The 18,790-nt window shown below is 36.1% G+C and overlaps 2 protein-coding genes, 1 long non-coding RNA gene and 3 other non-coding genes across 7 annotated transcripts; all 6 read right to left on the bottom strand.

Annotated features, from left to right (window-relative positions):
- Positions 1-582: 582 nt before the first annotated feature.
- LOC111809443 (sucrose synthase 5) lies at positions 583-7,192 on the bottom strand. 2 transcript variants are annotated; one of them, XM_023695907.2, is made up of 15 exons: positions 6,907-7,191; positions 6,193-6,347; positions 5,931-6,123; positions 5,584-5,702; positions 5,118-5,334; positions 4,912-5,007; positions 4,665-4,838; positions 3,610-3,726; positions 3,356-3,522; positions 3,041-3,265; positions 2,393-2,959; positions 2,178-2,316; positions 931-995; positions 818-847; positions 583-721 (listed from the first exon to the last, which is right to left on the bottom strand). In XM_023695907.2, the coding sequence occupies exons 1-15, from the start codon at positions 7,150-7,152 to the stop codon at positions 691-693; spliced, it is 2,541 nt and encodes an 846-aa protein (XP_023551675.2). In that variant the 5' UTR covers positions 7,153-7,191; the 3' UTR covers positions 583-690. The 2 variants fall into 2 exon arrangements, with proteins under 2 accessions (XP_023551675.2, XP_086972870.1); XM_087116744.1 differs by lacking the exon at positions 583-721 and having other exon boundaries at positions 729-847; positions 6,907-7,192.
- A 2,438-nt stretch (positions 7,193-9,630) lies between these two features.
- On the bottom strand, positions 9,631-10,990 carry LOC111809434 (uncharacterized). The gene is made up of 2 exons (XR_002817228.2): positions 10,602-10,990; positions 9,631-10,041 (listed from the first exon to the last, which is right to left on the bottom strand). It is a non-coding gene; the product is annotated as an uncharacterized LOC111809434 (long non-coding RNA).
- LOC111809469 (small nucleolar RNA Z103) lies at positions 9,933-10,013 on the bottom strand. The gene has a single exon (XR_002817239.2). It is a non-coding gene; the product is annotated as a small nucleolar RNA Z103 (small nucleolar RNA).
- On the bottom strand, positions 10,143-10,223 carry LOC111809470 (small nucleolar RNA Z103). The gene has a single exon (XR_002817240.1). It is a non-coding gene; the product is annotated as a small nucleolar RNA Z103 (small nucleolar RNA).
- On the bottom strand, positions 10,389-10,472 carry LOC111809471 (small nucleolar RNA Z103). Its single transcript, XR_002817241.1, has one exon. It is a non-coding gene; the product is annotated as a small nucleolar RNA Z103 (small nucleolar RNA).
- Positions 10,991-12,440: 1,450 nt separating the features above from the next.
- LOC111808910 (phytoene synthase, chloroplastic) lies at positions 12,441-16,467 on the bottom strand. Its single transcript, XM_023695146.2, has 7 exons — positions 16,209-16,467; positions 15,286-15,911; positions 15,150-15,200; positions 14,401-14,573; positions 14,022-14,257; positions 12,788-12,980; positions 12,441-12,708 (listed from the first exon to the last, which is right to left on the bottom strand). Exons 2-7 carry the CDS (start codon positions 15,743-15,745, stop codon positions 12,559-12,561), a joined length of 1,263 nt encoding a protein of 420 aa, XP_023550914.2. The 5' UTR covers positions 15,746-15,911; positions 16,209-16,467; the 3' UTR covers positions 12,441-12,558.
- Between the last annotated feature and the right edge of the window lie 2,323 nt (positions 16,468-18,790).

The following is an 18,790-nucleotide window of genomic DNA, read 5'->3' as shown; positions in this document are numbered from 1 at the left end:
GGCTTTAAAACGCGTCTGTTGGGGGAAGGTTTCCACGCCTTTATAAATAGTGGTTTATTTCCACGCCTTTATAAATAGTGGTTTATTTCCACGCCTTTGTAAATAACGGTTTGTTCTCCTCACAACCATCACAGTCCCTGTTTATGTCCCCACCTCCTATTTTAATCTTCGTCTCCATAAAATTTTCTATTTATTTTTGCGGGAATCAGGGTGGAGATTCTCCACGAGAAATTCGTGAGAATAAGGTTTTCGGAGGTAAATATTTTTTTATAAAAAAAAAAATAGTAATTTCAAAGATTTTTTTAGTGGTGGGAATTCCCGAGCCTTTCAAAGCGAGTTTCTGCAAGTTAAATGAAAATCTTTATATATTGAAAAGACTAGCACTTCATATATCATAGTAAAACGACTCATTAAATTTTGAAATACCCTAAATGAATAAGAATCACGTTTAAAAAAACGTGTCGTAGGTGTAAACTAAACCACCTTTCATTAGTTCAACAATTACAATGGTGAAATAGACCCATCGACCCTTAGAGCAATACGAGCTACAATACGAGCTATACTCGAATTAACCATAGAAGATTGAAATTATTGTGTTGTTCAATATAATAAGGAAAAGGGATACATTATGATTGCTTGAGAATACATATTATATGTAGAAAGGAAACACTCTGAAAAAAGCTTTCTTGCTTAGCTTACACCTTTTTCTGCTCCAAAAAACCTGAACGTAACATAATTCAAATTCTGAGTTTATTTCATCAACATCCGAACGTGAAAGTTTAAAAACGACAAACCGATCTCGAACCGATATTCTTACTTTTGAACCCGAGATTGCGTGCGCTTCGAGCTGCAAAAGAAAATCAAATATCACTGACTACTTTTCTTCATTCATATTCAAGATTATATGTCATGTGTGTTGGTGTTGCTTACTTTTGGGGTAGCTGTGGTTTTGCAGGCTGTGGAGGTTCGTCGACGGCGATCGGCACGGTCTTCACCTAAGATGCCAATGAAAAAGCTCGTAACTTGGAGAATGATGAAAAGGGGTTATGTATGTTCGAGATTATTGTAAGAGTCCTAAGTTTACTGTTAACAGATATTGTCTGCTTTAATCCGTTACGTATTACTGTCAGCTTCACGATTTTAGAACATGTCTACTAGGGAGAGGTTTCCACCCCCTTATAAGGAATGCTTGGTTCCCCTCTCCAACTTATGTGGGATCTCACAATCTACCCTCCTTTGGGGCCTAGCGTCCTTGCTAACACATCGTTCGGTGTCTAGCTCTGATACCAATTTTTATAACTCAAGCCTACCGCTAATAGATATTGTTTGCTTAAGCCCGTTACATATCGCTGTCAGTTTCACGATTCTAAAACATGTCTACTAGGGAGAGGTTTCCAAACCCTTTTAAGGAATGCTTCATTCCCCTCTCCAATCGATGTGAAATCTCACAATCTACCCCCTTTAGAGCCCAACGTTCTCGTTGGCACACCGCCCGATGTCTGGCTCTAATACCATTTGTTACAACCCAATCCCACCACTAGCAGATATTGTCCACTTTGGCCCGTTGTGTATCACCGTCAGTTTTACAATTTTAAAACACGTCTACTAGGGAGAGGTTTCCACACCCTTTTAAAGAATGATTCGTTCCTCTCTCCAAACAATGTGGGATCTCACAATCCACCCCCTTCAAGGCCCAACATCCTCCATCTAGCTCTGATACCATTTGTTATAACCGAAACCCACCGCTAGTAGATATTGTCCACTTTGACTCGTTACGTATCTTCATCAGCCTCAGCTTTAAAACACGTCTATAGGGGAGAGAGGTCTCCACACCCTTCTAAAACCATAAGGCTGAGAGTGATACATAACAGACCAAAACATACAATATCTACTAGCAGTAAACTTGAGCTGTTACAAATGGTATCAAAGCTAGACACCGGGCAGTGTGCTAGCGAGGACATTGGGTCCCCAAAAGATGTGGATTGTGAGATCCTACATCAGTTGGAGAGGAGAACGAAAAGCATTCCTTATAAAGGAGTATGAACCTCTCCCTAATAGACGCATTTTAAAACCGTGAGACTAACAACAACACGTAACGAGCCAAAACAGACAATATCTACTAGCAGTCGGCTTAATCGGTTACGATTATAAGCAAAAATTGCACCAAAAAAACATACCAAGTTCTTGAAAAGCAGATTATAGAACAGTTGAATGTATCTTTCCTTTGCCTTCTTTTGGTCCTTATTCAATTGCCTCCAAAAAGTGTAAGTGCTACCCATATTCAGCACCTTCTTTGCATATATTTTCCAAGTATAGCTACCAAAACACAACATCATCAAAGTTCAATATCAAGTTCAAGAACATGGTAACAATTTTTAGTTCTTGTGATTACCATTCATCGATCCGTTGCAAACCCCGGTTCGAAATCTCGTTCCAGTACGATTGATCCTTCTTGCACTTCTCGAAGAAGTTAGCGATCTTTCGGCTCGATTCATCGCCATTGTTCGGGTCAATATGGAAGCCAGAGATGCCATCAACTATGATCTCAGCTGGACCACCTTGGTTTGTAGCAAAAGTTGGTAAGCCACAATTCATTGCCTCAATGACTGTGAGACCAAAAGCTTCATACAGAGCAGGCTGCACGAACGCTCCTTTCGTGTCGGCGATGCATCGGTATAGTTCCCCGTTACGACGTCGATCGGTCTGTGCTGCTATCCACCTGATATGACCTTTGAGTTGGTATTTGTCAATCAATTCATGCATTTTTCTTATCACTGCAATTTCTTCTCTATCTTTTGATTTTGAAGGATCAAAGAATCCACCAACCACTACAAGATTCACCAAATTTCTCAGCTTTTCATTCTTCCCAAACCATTCGACCAACCCGGTGATGTTCTTGACGATATCGAGCCGTGCCATCGAAAAGACAATCGGCTTTGTCCGATCAGCTAGATATCCTCTGTTTGATGAAAAAACAGAACAATGGTTCATATTCCAAAAATGTAAAACATGTCAAAAACCATGAAAAAAAAACACTCACATATGTTCATTGTTCTCAATTTTACTAAAAAGAAGTTCCTCAATCGCGGGTTGAAACGACACGAATCGTTGTTCTTTCGCCGTGTTAGGAAAATAGACTGATTGATCCGCTCCAGGTGCTGCAATGTTGAACTTAGGATCAAATACATTGATTCCCGACACGATTCGACATAGTCCCGGAAGCGTAAACGCCTCGTGGCTTTCATATTGCCCCGGCTTCTCCTTGCTAAAACCATGAAAGAAAAAGTTTTAAGCACGTAGAAAGTCATTCTAAACATGCTCGTAATCATCGAACGTTCGCTTCGTTTTTACCGACCTTCCCGCTATCTCTTGGAATGTGCTTGCTATCACAAAATCAGTGGCATTCATAGCAAGAATATCAGCTGTAAACTGACATGAAAAGTGATATTTAGAGTCCAATTCCTTCCACTTAAGATCTGAATCTTCATACTTTGTTTTCTCCAAGGCATGTGCAATGGTGCCCTGTTTTTAGTTTCCATACTTAGTCAAATTTTTGCGATATTAGCGTTTAGATATATATCTAAGAGAGCAAATGAAGAAGTTTAATACTTGAGTTACTCCTAGTTTGCTGGCCATGAGTGATGCCACTAGATTCCCATCAGTGTAGTTTCCAATGATTAGATCTGGCTTTGCTTCCATCAGTTCTAGTACTTTGGTAGTGGCATCCTAGTACAAAACAAAACGAAACGAACGCGTGTTAGATCAAGATTTTCCGTTCGTTTGATAAAGATTTTGTTTTTGGGTTACTGACGCGTCCATGTTTTTGTTTGGACTATGCTATGGAACGAAGAAATAGTTAATGAATGTGTAACCGCTCAAGCTCACTGTTTGTAGATATTGTTCTCTTTGAGCTTTTCCTTCTGGATTTCCTCTCAAGGTTTTAATTTTGGTTTTTGTACGCTTATGAAGAATGTTTTGTTTCCCTCTCCAACCAATGTGTGATCTCGCAATCCACCCTTCTTTGGGGCCCAGTGTCCTTGCTGACACTCGTTCCTCTCTCCAACCGATGTGGGATATCACATCGATTAGAGAGAGAATGAATACCAGCGAGGACGCTGGGCTCCGAAGGAGGATGGATTGTGAGACCCCACACCGGTTGGAGAAGGAAACACGTGTTAGAGTCCAATGTCCTATCTACCCTTATTTGAGGCCAAATGTCCCTTATTTGAGGCCAAATGTCCTCGCTGGCACTCGTTCCTCTCTCTAATCAATGTGAGATGTCACATTCCAGGAAGAGGTCTTCACACCCTTATAAATAATGTTTTATTCTCCTCTCCAACCGATGTGGGATCTCACAATCCATCCTCATTCGGGGCCCAGTGTCCTTGCTAGCTGCATCAATTGGAGAGAGGAATGAGTGCTAGCAAGGACGTTGAGCCCCAAAGGATGGTGAATTATGAGATCCCACATCAGTTGGAGAAGGGAACGAAGCATTCTTTATAAGGGGGTGGAAATCTCTCCCTATTAGATGTATTATAAAAACCTTGAGGAGAAACCCGAAAGGAAAAACCCAAAGAGGACAATATCTACTAACAGTGGATTTGGGCTGTTACAAAAGATCATATGTCAACATAACCTAGATCCAAATAATGTTTAGAATCTACCTGCGCGAACTTCTCGAGAAAAGGGTAAATGTCGAAACGAGAAACCCAACGACGAAGGATACCCTTTTCAGTCCTAAAGGGCACCCTTACAATCTTGGAGTAATTAGTGCCCAGAACAGGTTCTATTTCTTGGTTGCACTTAGTCCCCTTAGCATCCGGTATAAGTCTCGTAATCTGCATACACAAACTTTTAAGTTTAGCGGTAATTTAACATAGTATCATCGTATTATTTTTATCGAACACTTACGATAATAATTTGAGGCTTGAAATCGAGGCCTTGTTGCTTAATTCTAAGAACAAGTTCTTCTTCCATAGCTTTAACTTGATCAAGAATGTACACAACCTAGACAATCACACAAACGTCGATCGTATGAATACTCTCTTATGATTACGATACCATATGGTTTTAGAAAACGATATCTATTCGATCCCGAGATCGACGAACACTCATACCTGGCCTCCGGTATCGGGCAAACCAAGAACATCAGCTTGACCAAAGTATCCATGAGGAGACAAAATGACAACATTGAAAAGATTAGGAAGTCTACTGAAGAACTTCTCCATTTGGATTGGATCATAAGCTTGGAATATTTCAGACAAACATCTTATGGTTTCCTTTACTCTTCCTGCACACTCTCCCCATCCTCTCTCAAAGCCCCATTGCTTGAATCTGATTCCCGTCACGAGGGAGCGGAACACATAAATTAGTTAATATTGAACTCGTAACGTTAAATTTTTTAGAGTTAGTATAAGGTATATATTCGGAATGATATCTCGTTCTCGAATATTTTTCTTAGACATGAAGTTAAGAAGAAAATAACTTTACGAGAATTCAAACTTACGACTAATTAATGTTCTCGATAAGTTGAGCTAATGGGTTAGGATAGATTCTTAACCGAAAGTGATTAGGGTTACTCACTTGAGATAGAAGTTTTCGTAAGGGGTGTCGGGAGGAAGTACGGAGAGGAAAATATCAGCGAGAATTAGTGCCATTTGGAGCTTGGAAGCTGTGTTCAGAGTCTCGTTTATCATAAGTTTCTGTAACACAAATTAATTTCACCGTTAGAGAGAAAGATGAAAGAATAAGGGTGTTTGTGGGTTAGGTTGAATTGGGTCGGGTTGAGACATTCTCTAGACCCAACAGATACGTACCTGTTGAATCGAATCGATTGATGGGTTTTTTGAATCATCAATTTTTTTTAACACCCATATGAGAAAAAATACGAAAAAACGAGCACGATTTTCAAAAACGCGAATTTAACGTACCTCTCCTTGATAATCAAGGGACAACAAGTAATCCACAAGAGGTTGTGAATTTTCCAACTTTCCACTAAGCTTTGAGGTGAGGAACTTTGTGGTATAACTAAGGCCTTCTCCAATTGATGAGGGAATGGTTAAGTGAGGAGTTGTGAATTCAATGGCTCCAAAATCCACTTCCAATGCATTTTCATCACTTGCCCTACAACATAATCCATATACTTAGACGTTTAAAACAAGAAACTTAGTAATAATAAGCACGTTTTCGTACCATTCTTCGTCATAAATCGTCTCCTTTAACTTGAGAAATTCAGCTGGAGTGAGAGATTTGACCGAGAGATCGAGAGAGTTGACTTCAACGAATTCCCAACATCCCGGTTCTGGTCGTATGGCAAATGCAACATACGGAGGAATGGCTATTGCTACCTATGCATGACAACAATGCATGTCGTTAAAAATTAGGGTAAATTAATGAAAATTCCCTTGAAGGGTACTAATGAAACTTTTTAAAGTTTCGGGGTATTTTTTAAATAGGGTACTTTTAGGATAAAGTGCAAAGTTTAAGAGTATTTTTACTAATCCCGGAAGGGTATTAATGAAACTTTTTAAAGTTCAGGAGTATTTTTACAATATTTTTGAAAGTTTAAGGGTATTTTTGAGACAACTTGCAAAGTTCAATGGTATTAACAAAAAAAAATTAAAGTTCAGGGGTATTTTGGGAATATTTTTTAAAGTTTAAAGGTACTCTTGAGATAAAAGTGCAAAGTTCAAGGATAATTTTACCAATCTCGAAAGGGTATTAACGAAACTTTTTAAAGTTCAGGGGTATTTTTTAAACTCATGAGACAAAGTGCAAAGTTGAATGATATTTTTACTAAGTATTAATTTTTGGAATACTTTTGAAAGTTTAAGAAACTTTTGAGACAAAGTGCAAAGTTTAGGGGTATTTTTACTGAACATGAAGAGAGAGATTGATTAGACGAACCTGAGTAGAAGTGAGCATAAGACTGAGCACGCCCTCCATGGCCCTATTCCTCTCGGTCTTATCCTCAACGACAAGCTCCATCTCCTCGATCAATTGCTTGACCTTCAAGCTCCTATTCCCCTTCTCCACAAACTTCCCAAAGCATCTCTTCATATAGTTATGGCTTTGCCTCAAGGCCTCCGGCATCCCATCAGCAATCAACTTAGCACCACCGTTGGCATTGCCATTCACCATTGAAGAAGCCATGATATGATGATGATCAGCAAGATATGCAAGAAGAGGTCAAGCCATGGGGCATTTATAGGAGGCCCCAAATGGGTGCCTTTTTGAGTTGAAGACAAGGAGGAAGAACATTCTTGGAAAAAGGGGAAAGAATTATTTGTGGGTGTGAAGATGCCCTTTTCTCTCACGCAATCGTATTGTTTTGTTTCATGTTAATTCATTATTCTTTACTTGCATTCACTGATGCAAACCCATTCTATTTCAACCATCTTTCCTTGTTTCTCCTACATTTTTATACCATTTGTTTTGAGGATTAGTTGCTAGGCAATGTAGTTTCGGTCGAAAGATATGAACTAAAAGAAATCTCACATCTACATTTGAAGTGATTCGCCTTTACCGACCTGGGTTCATTACTATATGTATGTTGACAGCATTTTCGGTCCACATTTGAAGTTTAACCCGAATAGGGTGGAAAATGGGAAGAGAGTGGATGGAGATTCTTCTTTGTTAGCTAAATGGGACTAGGGGCGGAGATTATATTCCAGATGGGGAATCTCCACAAAAATAAATGGAGAATTTCGTTAAAATGGATTGAAATAGAAGGCGGAGAAAGGAACGGGGAAGACTTCTCGTCCCCACCCCGTGAACATATACATTTCTAACAAATTTTGTACGGAATATGTTTGTAAGAAATTTGTCGCACAATGTACTTTTTAGGAACAAAACTTCAATCATTTACAAGTTTTGAAATAATTACTTACAAAAGTAACCTAAAATTCTTTTTATCTTTCGTTTTTTTTAAATAAAAAATAAAAAATAAAAAAGCCTATACTTTATTCCAAGATTTAGTGTCTTTCACCAAACCAAGAATTGTATTCCCATCAAAGAGTGGAAAGCAAACCCTAAACTCAAATGAAATCCACTTCTCATATTGATATGTTCTAAATTTTTAGAATTTAAATTATTTTTTTGATTTTGAGGTTGGTGGGTAATTTAGTTTAAGTAATTAGCCATAAAAAAAATTCACTATTAACGACCCTAATAAAATAGTCAAATAGGTAATAAACTAAAATAGAAAGAAATACATATAGAACGACCAGAATAATATTTTAATTTATGAAAATTATTATTATGTCAATAACTTTTTTTTCTATAGCCATACAATAAGAGTATATTAATTATTCCATTGTGGGAATCTTTTTTTAAAAAAGAAAATAAAAAGGAAAAAAAAAGCATATTCAATGAATGTACCTAAGGTTTAGACAATGAGAACCAAAGAGATGAGACAAAATGAAAACGTTACATTTTATTTTATTTTATATTATTACTTTCAAAAATTATTTAGTCTTTCCATTTCTAGTGGTGATTATTTAGTCTTGAACTAATCAATAAAAAAAAAAAAACAAAAAATCTAAAAGCATGTAAGAGAGTGTAGACATCAATTTTTAAATTTTTTTTGAAAAAAAATTGAAAGTTGAATTATGAGTGTAATAATTTTTAATCTTGGCCTGTGATAATTGCAATCAATAAATAGTAATTTATATAATTTATAGTATAATCAAGTTGTAATCAATTCCTTATATCAACTAATTCTAAAAATGATAAAACTATCTTATTTAAAAAAAATAGCAAATAAATAAAAACTAAACTCAAAACTAAGAAATAAAAATAAATGATAATCAAAATGAGGAATTAAAACATAGAATATATTAGAATATGCGGCTACCCATCATAGTTTTTGTTTTATTGAAGTAATCAAAGAACCTAGAACAAAAAAAAGAGGAGATTCTTAGAGAATTTCAAATTGGAGATGAACAAGATATCTTGCAGGACTTATAAACAATTTTGAATGAGAATTTCATTTTGAAAAGACATTCCACTACGCAAAAAGCTATGTGCAAAGTGAAGCAAATGGATTTACGGTATCTTTTCATTTCTTTTATATATAATATTGTACAATGGGCCAATTTTATATTATAGTATAAGATACAAAAGGCACATACAATTTTAAATTTTTAAAAAATTTAAAATAATGCACAATCCATTGAGTCCTTGCGGGGTTAATGCACAATCCATACAAAAGGCCCCACATTCTTACCCTCTACCCAAACACATTATCATTTTGATTCATCCCTAAAATGTAATAATCATATGTGAAGGTATACAAATAAATACGCACATAACGATGCATATAAATTAAAAAGTAGGTAACAAGTGAACATACAAAATTATGAGAAAATAAAGAACTGGCATAAAATTTTGGAAATAAACTACAGTAAAGTAATTAATCATGTCGACGATGGAGGATATACATTTAAGGTATGCAGATAGCATCCATAACGCAGGGAACTACAAAAGAATGAATGAATATTGCGGTTACTCCAAGCCCTTCCTTGAAAAATTGTACTCAATGTAGAACATTCATACGTTGTGAGATGGATGTGAAAGTCACAATCGAACTGTTAAACAAATATGACCGTAAATCTCATGTCCAAATAGCAATTCGCTGTAAACAGGAACAATATCATTTGAATGAATATTAACAAAACACTTTTTAATACTCAGAAACAGGTAGGTAGTAATTGATTCCATAAATTCATCGAGGTCTAAAAACTTCTACCAGGCTGGAAATTGTTGCGCATTAATCCGGAAGGAAATTGATCACAAGCAGTCTAGATAATGAACTATTACAATTAATACCACCTCAATTCTAGACTCACAAAGCGAAAGACGTTAATATATATAAACTAAAAGAGGATCTTCTTAATTCTGATTTTAAAGAACATAAACGGATATGCTGGAAGATGGATCAGATTCAAAGTGCTAAGAGCACCAGCAAAGTATAATCAGCGTCGATCGTTTGGGGAAAGTATCGTCACTTCCATCTTCAGAGCACGTATGCAACTATTATCACTTGAAAACAGACGTTTCATGTCAAAATAATCAATGAGAAAATAAAATTTAAGCAACGGATACTCCAGGGAAGAGAAAACAACTAAATCAAATCGAAGAAGATGGATCAGACAGAATGTGATATAGACACCAGCATAGTATAATCAGCGTCGATCATTTGGGGAAAGTATCATCACATCCAACTTCATTCGAACCAAAAACAAACATCTATATGCGCTCAATTACCGGTAAAAATAGCATTAGAATTGAAGATCAACAGCAGTTGTTTCTAAGCATTGAAATAACTAAACAACAGAAGCCAAGGGAAAAATAAATGGAGAAAATCAATTCAATCAAGATCGAGGAAGATGGATCAGACAAGAGTGTGGTAAACACACACCAGCATAGTATAATCGGCGTCGATCATTTGGGGAAAGTGTCATCAATTCCATCTTCGATAAATAATCATACATTTCATACAACGAAAACATGTAATCACATAACCATATAAATCAATAGTGGCTTTAAATTTATCCAAAACTGCAATTCAGCGGCTAGCTTCATAAAGAAGCCATGAAAACCTCTGCAGTTCACAGAATTGGAACAGTTATCGCGTCGGCTCATACGAAGCAGCCGATTATGAAACGAAGTCTCGCGGTTGCTCGTAATCAGTATTCGACGCCAATAAATCCACTACGAAGAAATGGAAAAGGACTACACGCTATGAATCAAAACCCTAATACTATGCAGAGAAGAATGGCCGTAGGAAGAAGACGATTGTTTATGATGAAGATAAAGATTAAGAAACTTATATATAGAAGCAGAGAGACGAGAATGTCGGCTTCCAAACCCTAAAATCGCATTTTAGGTTTTACAAATCTCATGACACGTGTACGGTTTCGATTTATTCTATATTTAACTAACGAAAAGATGAGATGAGTTTATTTTAATTAATTTTAATTTAACTTATTATTAATTAATAATATAAAAAAAAATCTTTCGAATGTAATTTTTTTAAAATATATATTAAAATGGAGATGTATATTATAATTCAATGTTTTAAAATAAATAAATAAATGTTTTATACGTTAATAATCTTTTTTGTTTTTCTTTTTTCTTGTAACAAAAATTTGAGTAAATTACCCAAAATGAAAAATAAAAAATAAAAAATTGGATTAGATTACCACTAGGGGTATTCATATAACCTGAGAACCCAACTAACTCAAACTATCCAACGTAAATCATAAAAGGTTGTTAGGTTAATTTTTTCTTTCGGTTTGAGTTGAGTTAAATTTTTAAAAAATCGAAAATTTGAGTCAGTTCGTGGGTTGACATTTTTTTTTTTTTGTCACTTCAACCGATTACGATCCAATCCAATCCAACCTTACCATAATTTTAAAATTATTATGAAAATTAAGAATATTTGTCGTTTGTAAATAATGTTAGTGATGTGCTATGAGATTTATATTTGAGTTTTATGAGATTTTTTTCACTCCAACACGGTCTTAATTTATTACCTTATAAACTCACATAAAATGGTATGAAACCTTGTTGAATAGCATTTCAAATTCTTCAAACCCTTGAATCCAATATCGAAACGGAGTATATATTTAAATTCGATATTATTAAAGATGTGGGTCATATTACGAATGTTAAAACCGTTCACTATAAGTTGTGACAACTGAGAATTTAAAGAAAACATGACTAGTGTCGGAGAGGATTTATTGATAACATGTAAAACGCATGAATGATGACGAGAGGCCCAACAGGGAAACGTAGAAATTCTAGTGATATATTAATCACATGCAAAACGCGTGAATGGTATCAAAGTATGAACACTAGAGAAAGTGAAAACAGAAAGAGATTGTACAAGTAGAGAGAGACGCAATAGGGATGCGTAGAAACCATTTTCGACAAGCGAAAACAGCTCGGCTCTAGACATGAAAAGTACGTGGAGGCTCGAGGGATTCGTGAAATAGAGGGAGGGGAGGAAAAGAGAAGAATAAAAATAAAGGGACCAGAATAGTCAATATTTAAAAGTTCAGGGACAATAACAAACGTTTCAAAAGTACAAAGCCTAAAATGAATAAAAGTCGAAAGTCCTAAAATAAGGTTCATTCAATCAATGGGGCTAAGAACTTGCCTGGCTAATTTTGAAATGAAAACAAAAAGAAAGAGGGTAATGAAAAGACTAATGGAACGGACATCCACCATTTACTTTTAAAGTCCCGTCACGTGTACATCAGATCGTTAGGTTATTCCTCTCCCATCCCGATAAAATTATGATTGTTTTTCACGTTTTTCATCTCAAAAAATTCAAAACCCATCAATAAGTTAGTGTTGTACCCTCGATCAAGAGGTTAAAAAGGTTCAACTATCTCCACCCGAACGAGATCCGACACCCATCATACACCTCCTCGAGAACAAAAAATGAAATTAGACACACTATGGCTAGTAGGAAGAGGCATTGTATAGTTAAGAACATGGAGATAGCTGAATTTTGATTGTGTTTGTTGAGTATATAGTGATGTGAGTTCATTAAGGGCTAAGGAGAGACCTTGCATAAGCCATTGGCAAAGCCAATAGTTTCTTGGCTTTGCTCACATATGCCCTCTTTGTGAAGTTGTTGTAGTCATTTGCTTCAATCTCGTCCAAGATTTGGCGATATAATAGCAACGAAGCCCACACCTGTATGCCACAAAGTGTTCATGAGTAACACGTTCTTACAAAAACTAGCTATCATTTTAAGACGAAAAGGGAAACGTACTGGCCATCTGCTAGCTTTGTTAAGCTCCAACACTCCTTTCTCGGCCTCATCGAAGAACAATCTGGCTCTTTTAATTTGATTCTTCATGAAGGTTCTCCATTTATCTGTTACTCTTCCGGCGAATATGTCCTCGTCTGATAGTCCAGCTTGAGCTAGCTCGTCTTGTGGTAGATATATTCTTCCTCTTCTAGCACTTTATACACATTTTGTTCGTTATAACGTCTTTTCGTTCGTCTTAGAATACATAAAACGAATCGTTTGAATCTAACATCTTTTTAAACCTGATGACATAAATTCGTGAGTGTTCTAACTAGTTTGTGTGCACCTTAAACAATTGTTCGACCCTAGGTTATTTGGGTGGATACCGTGGTTTGGATGTATTGTGTGAGATCCTATATCGGTTGGGGAGAGAGCGAAATATTCTTTATAAGAGTGGAAATCTCTCCCTAGTAGACGTGTTTTAAAACTTTGAGAGAAGCCGTTGAAGGGAAAATGGATTGTGAGATCTTACATCAATTGGGAAGGGAACGAAACATTCCTTATAAAGGTGTGGAAACCTCTCCTAGTAAACGCATTTTAAAATCTTGAGTGAAACCCATGAAGGAAAGACTTAAAGAGGGCAATATTTTCTGCTAACAGTGGACTTGGATTGTTACAAATGGTATCAGAGTCAGACACCGAATAGTGTGCCAACGAGTACGCTGGCTCCCAAGGGAGATGGATTGTGAGATCCTTCATCAATTGGGAAGGGAACGAAACATTCCTTAGAAGGATGTAGAAACCTCTCTTTAGTAGACACATTTTAAAACCTTGAGTGAAACCAACGAAGGAAAAGCCTAAAGAGAGCAATATTTGTTAAGGCTTAGATTGTTACAAATGGTATCAGAGCTAGACACTGAACAGTGTGCCAACGAGTACGCTGGCTCCCAAGGGAGGTGGATTGTGAGATCCTACATCGATTGGAAAGGGAATGAAACATTCCTTAAAAGCATGTGGAAACCTCTCCTTAATAGACGCGTTTTAAAACCTTAACTGAAGTCCTTGAATAAAAAGCCTAAAGAGGACAATGTGGCTAGCGGTGGGCTTAGACCGTTACATATTCTATCTAAGTTATTTAGTTTGTCGTTAATTCTTAAACTTCGACGCTTACACCTACACTAGACAACTAGAAAGACAACAATTGAGACATGAACCAATTTCATTAAGGTACACTACTAAAGGGCAGTGAACTTACTCTTCTCCAACATCTCTAAGAATGTTTGTAAGCTGATTAGCAATGCCTAACGCCAAAGCAGCATTATACACACTCTCTGTGCTTGCATGTGAGTCAGGTGCAACGCCCATGACAGGAACACTCATCAACCCAACAGTTCCAGCAACATAATAACAATATAGATACAGTTCGTCGAAATTCTTGTATCTCGACTTCCTTAGATCCATCCTCATCCCTTCGATCATATCTTTGAACGGCTGCAAATATCAAAAACCTATTAGACTTCAATCCGCTCGATAACCAAAAACACCATGGCTACTACATCCATGAAAACAAGTACAAACGAAGTACGAACGTATAAGATTTAGTATGATTAGTGTTAGCTCGAACCATATCCAACCTGAATATCAACCGGAAACTTAGTAAGGGTATCGGCTAACGCTGCGTCGAGCATATCAAATGGCCTCCCTTGGAAAAGATCTTCCAACCTTGCCTCCCATCTGTCCAATGCAGAAGGTGTTATGTGTGAAGCATTTGGCCCATCAACCAGTTCATCTGTTCTCCTACACCATACTTTATGCCAAGAACAAAGGCAAGTTTTCTCTCAAATCAATGGCTCAGAAATGGGAAAAAATGTATGCCAGAAACTTGCAGATTTTAGAGATGAAATGATATCATAATGCTTATGTAACGACTCAAGCCCACCGCTAGCAGACACTGTTTGCTAGAAAAAGGTTTTCACACCCTAATAAAGGGTGTTTCGTTCTCCTCCTCAACCAATGTGGGATATCACAATCCACCCCCTTTCAGGGCCCAGCGTCCTCGCTGACACTCGTTCCTTTCTCCAATCGATGTGGGACTCCCACCAAATCCACTCCCTTCAAGGCCTAGTGTCTTTACTGGCACACCGCCTCGTATCTACCCCTTTGGAGAATAGCCTCCTCGCTGGCATATTGCTCGGTGTCTGGCTCTAATACCATTTGTAACGACCTAAGTCCACCGCTAGCAGATATTGTCTTCTTTGAGTTTTAGGGAAAGGTTTCCACACCCTTATAAAGGGTGTTTCGTTATCCACCTCAACCAACCAAACCAACGTGGAATATCACAAAATAGATGACGGTCAAAGCAGAAAAGAAGAAAAGCCCTTACCATAAATTGCCCAAATAGCCTTTTGCCGCTCGGGAGTCATCAACATAGTTCCTAAGAACAATAAGAACACGAATCAGATAAGAACCCAATTAACAGAGATTTTGGTTAGAGAAATGTCAACAAAAAAAAGGCTAACCCAGATAAAATGTCTTGGCATACTCTGCACAAACTTCACCACAACGATCATAAGCTTCATTCAACAAGCTAAGAGTCCCCGGAAGAACAATATCCGGCTTGACATCCAATTCTCCGGCGGTTCTCAGTTGCCGTTTCACCAGAGCAGCCTGTTTCATAACTACGTTATACACCTTCTCCTCCGCCGAGACGGCCATTTCTCCGGCGGGATTCGCCACCATACTTGCTGCAATAACAGAGCCATATCCACCTTGACAAAGAATTGGATATTTCAATTCTATAGAGTGAGAGTGATTCACTCGTTTCTGTTTCTTGTTCATCAAATTCGCCGCTCGATTTCGCGAGAAGAATCTAGAAGAATCGAGAATTTGGGATCCATCGCGAACTGAATCAAGAAACCCGAAGATCGATGGGGAAATTTCGACGTTGGGAGAGATAATCAACGATGAAGCAAAAGACATATCAAATTATGAATCGATTAATCAACGAATCGCAGAGGAATCGAGAAATCCAGTTGAAATATGGATAGAAAAAAGCGAATTAAAATCCGATTGAACCGTCCAAGAAATTCTAAGCAATGCTTCGACACGGAGAAAGCTACCACTTAGCTTCTCTTTTGTATCGCACCTGTAATTCGTCCAAGAATATTCTTAAAAAAATACACCCAATATGGATTACAATAAACTAATATAAGAACCCGATTGAATGGGCATAAAAAAATAGTTCATAACCAACAAATACCAAACACCCACATGATGATAATCCTCAAGAAATGGCAAAAAATTTAAAAGCTCAGTTCACTGTTTCTCTTTTTGTGGGTTAGTGGAAAAGGGTCGGTTTCTTTCGTCATCGAAATTTGACTAATCATAAAATAAAAAGCAAGAACACGAGGCTATTACATGATATAAGAACAGGAACGCTTACGATTGATGAAGAACAGCAATGAAACAGAGAGGGGTCTGGAATTTGTTTCTGGGTTTTGATTCCACTTTGGTGTTTGATCGTGTAAAAGGGTGATTGAATTGGGTGTTCTTGTTGCGGGGACGTGAGTTGAATCGAGGCGGCTGTGCGCTTTTTGGGCTTGGTGGTGGATGGAGGCTCTCACGGAATTTGATCCGCAAACTGTGTGGTTGCATGAGCTCGGCTAGTTCTTTTTTATATTTTCCCCTGTGCTGGGGGGTTGAATTTTCTGCAACTTGCAGCTCCGCTTGTGGGCTGAGACAAATAAGAGTGTCGGAATTGTAGCTATTGTTACTTCATTTTTTGTTTTTAGTACAACTCGAGCTTAATCAAATCCTTTCTAGCATTTTTATAAAGGTGTAGAAATTTCTCCTCAACACACGTGTTTTAAAATTGTGAGGCCGACGGAAATGTGTAACGGATCAAAAGCGGACAATATAAATGTGTTTTAAAATTGTGATACTGACGACCATAGGTAACGGGTCAAAACTGACAATGTCAGCTAGTAGTGGACTTAGGTTGTCAACTAGAATACTAGATTTCAAAAAGGTGAATTGTGAAATCTCAGTCGGGAGAATATAACAAAATATTTCTTATAACTAGTCAAATCAGACAGTATTTATGTAGGCTTCACCTGCTACATCAATATTCAAACGGTAGGTTAAACTGAGAAAATTAATTTTAGTTAAATAGATATTATAGTGAATATTTCGATCTCACCTATATTACTATTAATAGATTTACTCTGTGAATTGGGATTATTATGAATTATAACAATTTAATTTTATTAAAAACTTTGATTTATTTTTCACAATTCATGAAAAAAAAATTAAAATTTATTGAGTTTAAAACTTGATTTAAAATTTGAAAATATGTATAAAATAAATAAAATTAAATAAAATTAAATATTTATGAAAATAAAAAATATATATATTAAAATAGATGATTAATTGTGAAAATAAAGGAATTTAATAATTATTTTTTTGTAAATTTAAGAATGATCTACGTAACAAACTCATGGTACGGGGAAGGAAAGAAAGAGAGAGACACATTAAATACGGGAAAACGACGTCATTTCATGTCATTACAATGATTTAACTAATTAATATTAAAATATTAAATAAGCTTAAAGAAAAGAAAAGGATAAAAATAAGATAAAAAGAGAATTGTGTGGATAATAAAGGAGATCACACGTGGACAGGTCAGCCCAATCAGCGGAGGATAACGTTATCATAAATTCACTTTACCGCGAGATACACTGTATCCTTAGCTGCACACGTGGCAAACGCGGAAGCTGAGATGGTCCCGTCCTATTAGGATTACCCACCCCTAGTGTATGGCTCACTCCACCTAAAATTACACATTTTAGTCCATATAATTTTAAAACTTAACATTATTTTTCTCTTAAAAATAAAATAAAATTTTATAATTATAACTAAAATTAAAATTAAAAGTATTTTAAATGAGTTTAAATAATTAAGTACGTTTAAAAAAAATTGAAAATCACTACCAATACCAATAAAGTGCATCTTCCTTATCATGGCTCAATCACAGTACTAAAATTTTTTAAAGAAGTTATATATTGTAATTAATATCATTTTAGATGTTTTTCATGAAAAACACGATTTATTTAGCTTAAAATAAAATATTAATTACCGTCGTTAAATTATTCGTAATTACTTCGCATTAATAGTCTATGTATTAAATAATAAACTCATAAATTTTATTAAAAAAAACTTTAAATTAAAAAAAAAAAATTTGTTAATATTCTTCCATATTTTAAGAAGTTAAAAAATATTCTTACCATTAATATTATGTTTGTTGAATGAAAGTCTTATCTCGCTAATTTAGGGAATGATCATGAATTTATAATAAAATAATATTATCTTCATTTATACGAGACATTTTGGGGAACCCCAGAGCAAAGCCATGAAAGTTATGCTCAACGATATCATATCATTATGTAGAGTCGTGTTCGTCTAATATTGTATCAAAACCATGCTCTAAATTTAGCCATGTCAATAGAATCCTCAACTGTTGAACAAATGATTTCAAAAAAAAAGAGGAGTCGAGACTAGTAAAAATGACTAAGACTCCAAAAGTCCGGTAATCATACCATTGTTTCACATAATTAAAATGCTTTTGAAACTATTGTAAAATTTAATAAATAATTTTCATCCAAAATTAATTAATTAATAATATTGTAAACTTTTTATTTTAATTTAAGTCAGAAAAGTTCAAAATTATTATTATTATTATTATTATTATTATTATTATTATTCATTCTAGAAAATGGGGATACACAGTGGAGGTTGGCGGGGCCCAGCGGCGGCCTAATTTGATTGGTTAAATTTGTCGGAGTTTTGTCGTGTAGTGAGAACTGGAAAGTGCTTCTACGTGGAAAATGAAAGACCCAATTCCAACGAAACACCACCACCACTACAGGCTTCTAGGCTTAACCTTTTGACGCGTTACCCCTCCCTTTTTTGTATAATTATTTTCACACCCCTATACTTTATAATATTTGTCTCCATCCCACACGTCTC

Source organism: Cucurbita pepo, chromosome 13 (genome assembly GCF_057944985.1).
Source record: "Cucurbita pepo subsp. pepo isolate OVF chromosome 13, ASM5794498v1, whole genome shotgun sequence".
NCBI classification, from domain to species: domain Eukaryota; kingdom Viridiplantae; phylum Streptophyta; class Magnoliopsida; order Cucurbitales; family Cucurbitaceae; genus Cucurbita; species Cucurbita pepo.
The sequence above is the reverse complement of the archived record's forward strand: the minus strand, read 5'-3'. Positions and strand labels throughout refer to the sequence as shown.

Excerpts from the sequence above, each read along its gene's own strand:
- LOC111808910 (XM_023695146.2), bottom strand. The coding sequence starts at position 15,745 with ATGTCTTTTGCTTCATCGTTGATTATCTCTCCCAACGTCGAAATTTCC. Across the intron at positions 14,574-15,149 it reads GGCTATTTGGGCAATTTATG|TATGGTGTAGGAGAACAGAT; the intron begins GTAAGGGCTTTT and ends CTTGGCATAAAG. Across the intron at positions 12,981-14,021 it reads CTTAGAGATGTTGGAGAAGA|TGCTAGAAGAGGAAGAATAT; the intron begins GTAAGTTCACTG and ends ATGTGTATAAAG.
- LOC111809443 (XM_023695907.2), bottom strand. The coding sequence starts at position 7,152 with ATGGCTTCTTCAATGGTGAATGGCAATGCCAACGGTGGTGCTAAGTTG. Across the intron at positions 6,124-6,192 it reads ACGATTTATGACGAAGAATG|GGCAAGTGATGAAAATGCAT; the intron begins GTACGAAAACGT and ends ATTATGTTGTAG. Across the intron at positions 996-2,177 it reads ATCTGCTTTTCAAGAACTTG|GTGAAGACCGTGCCGATCGC; the intron begins GTATGTTTTTTT and ends TTGGCATCTTAG.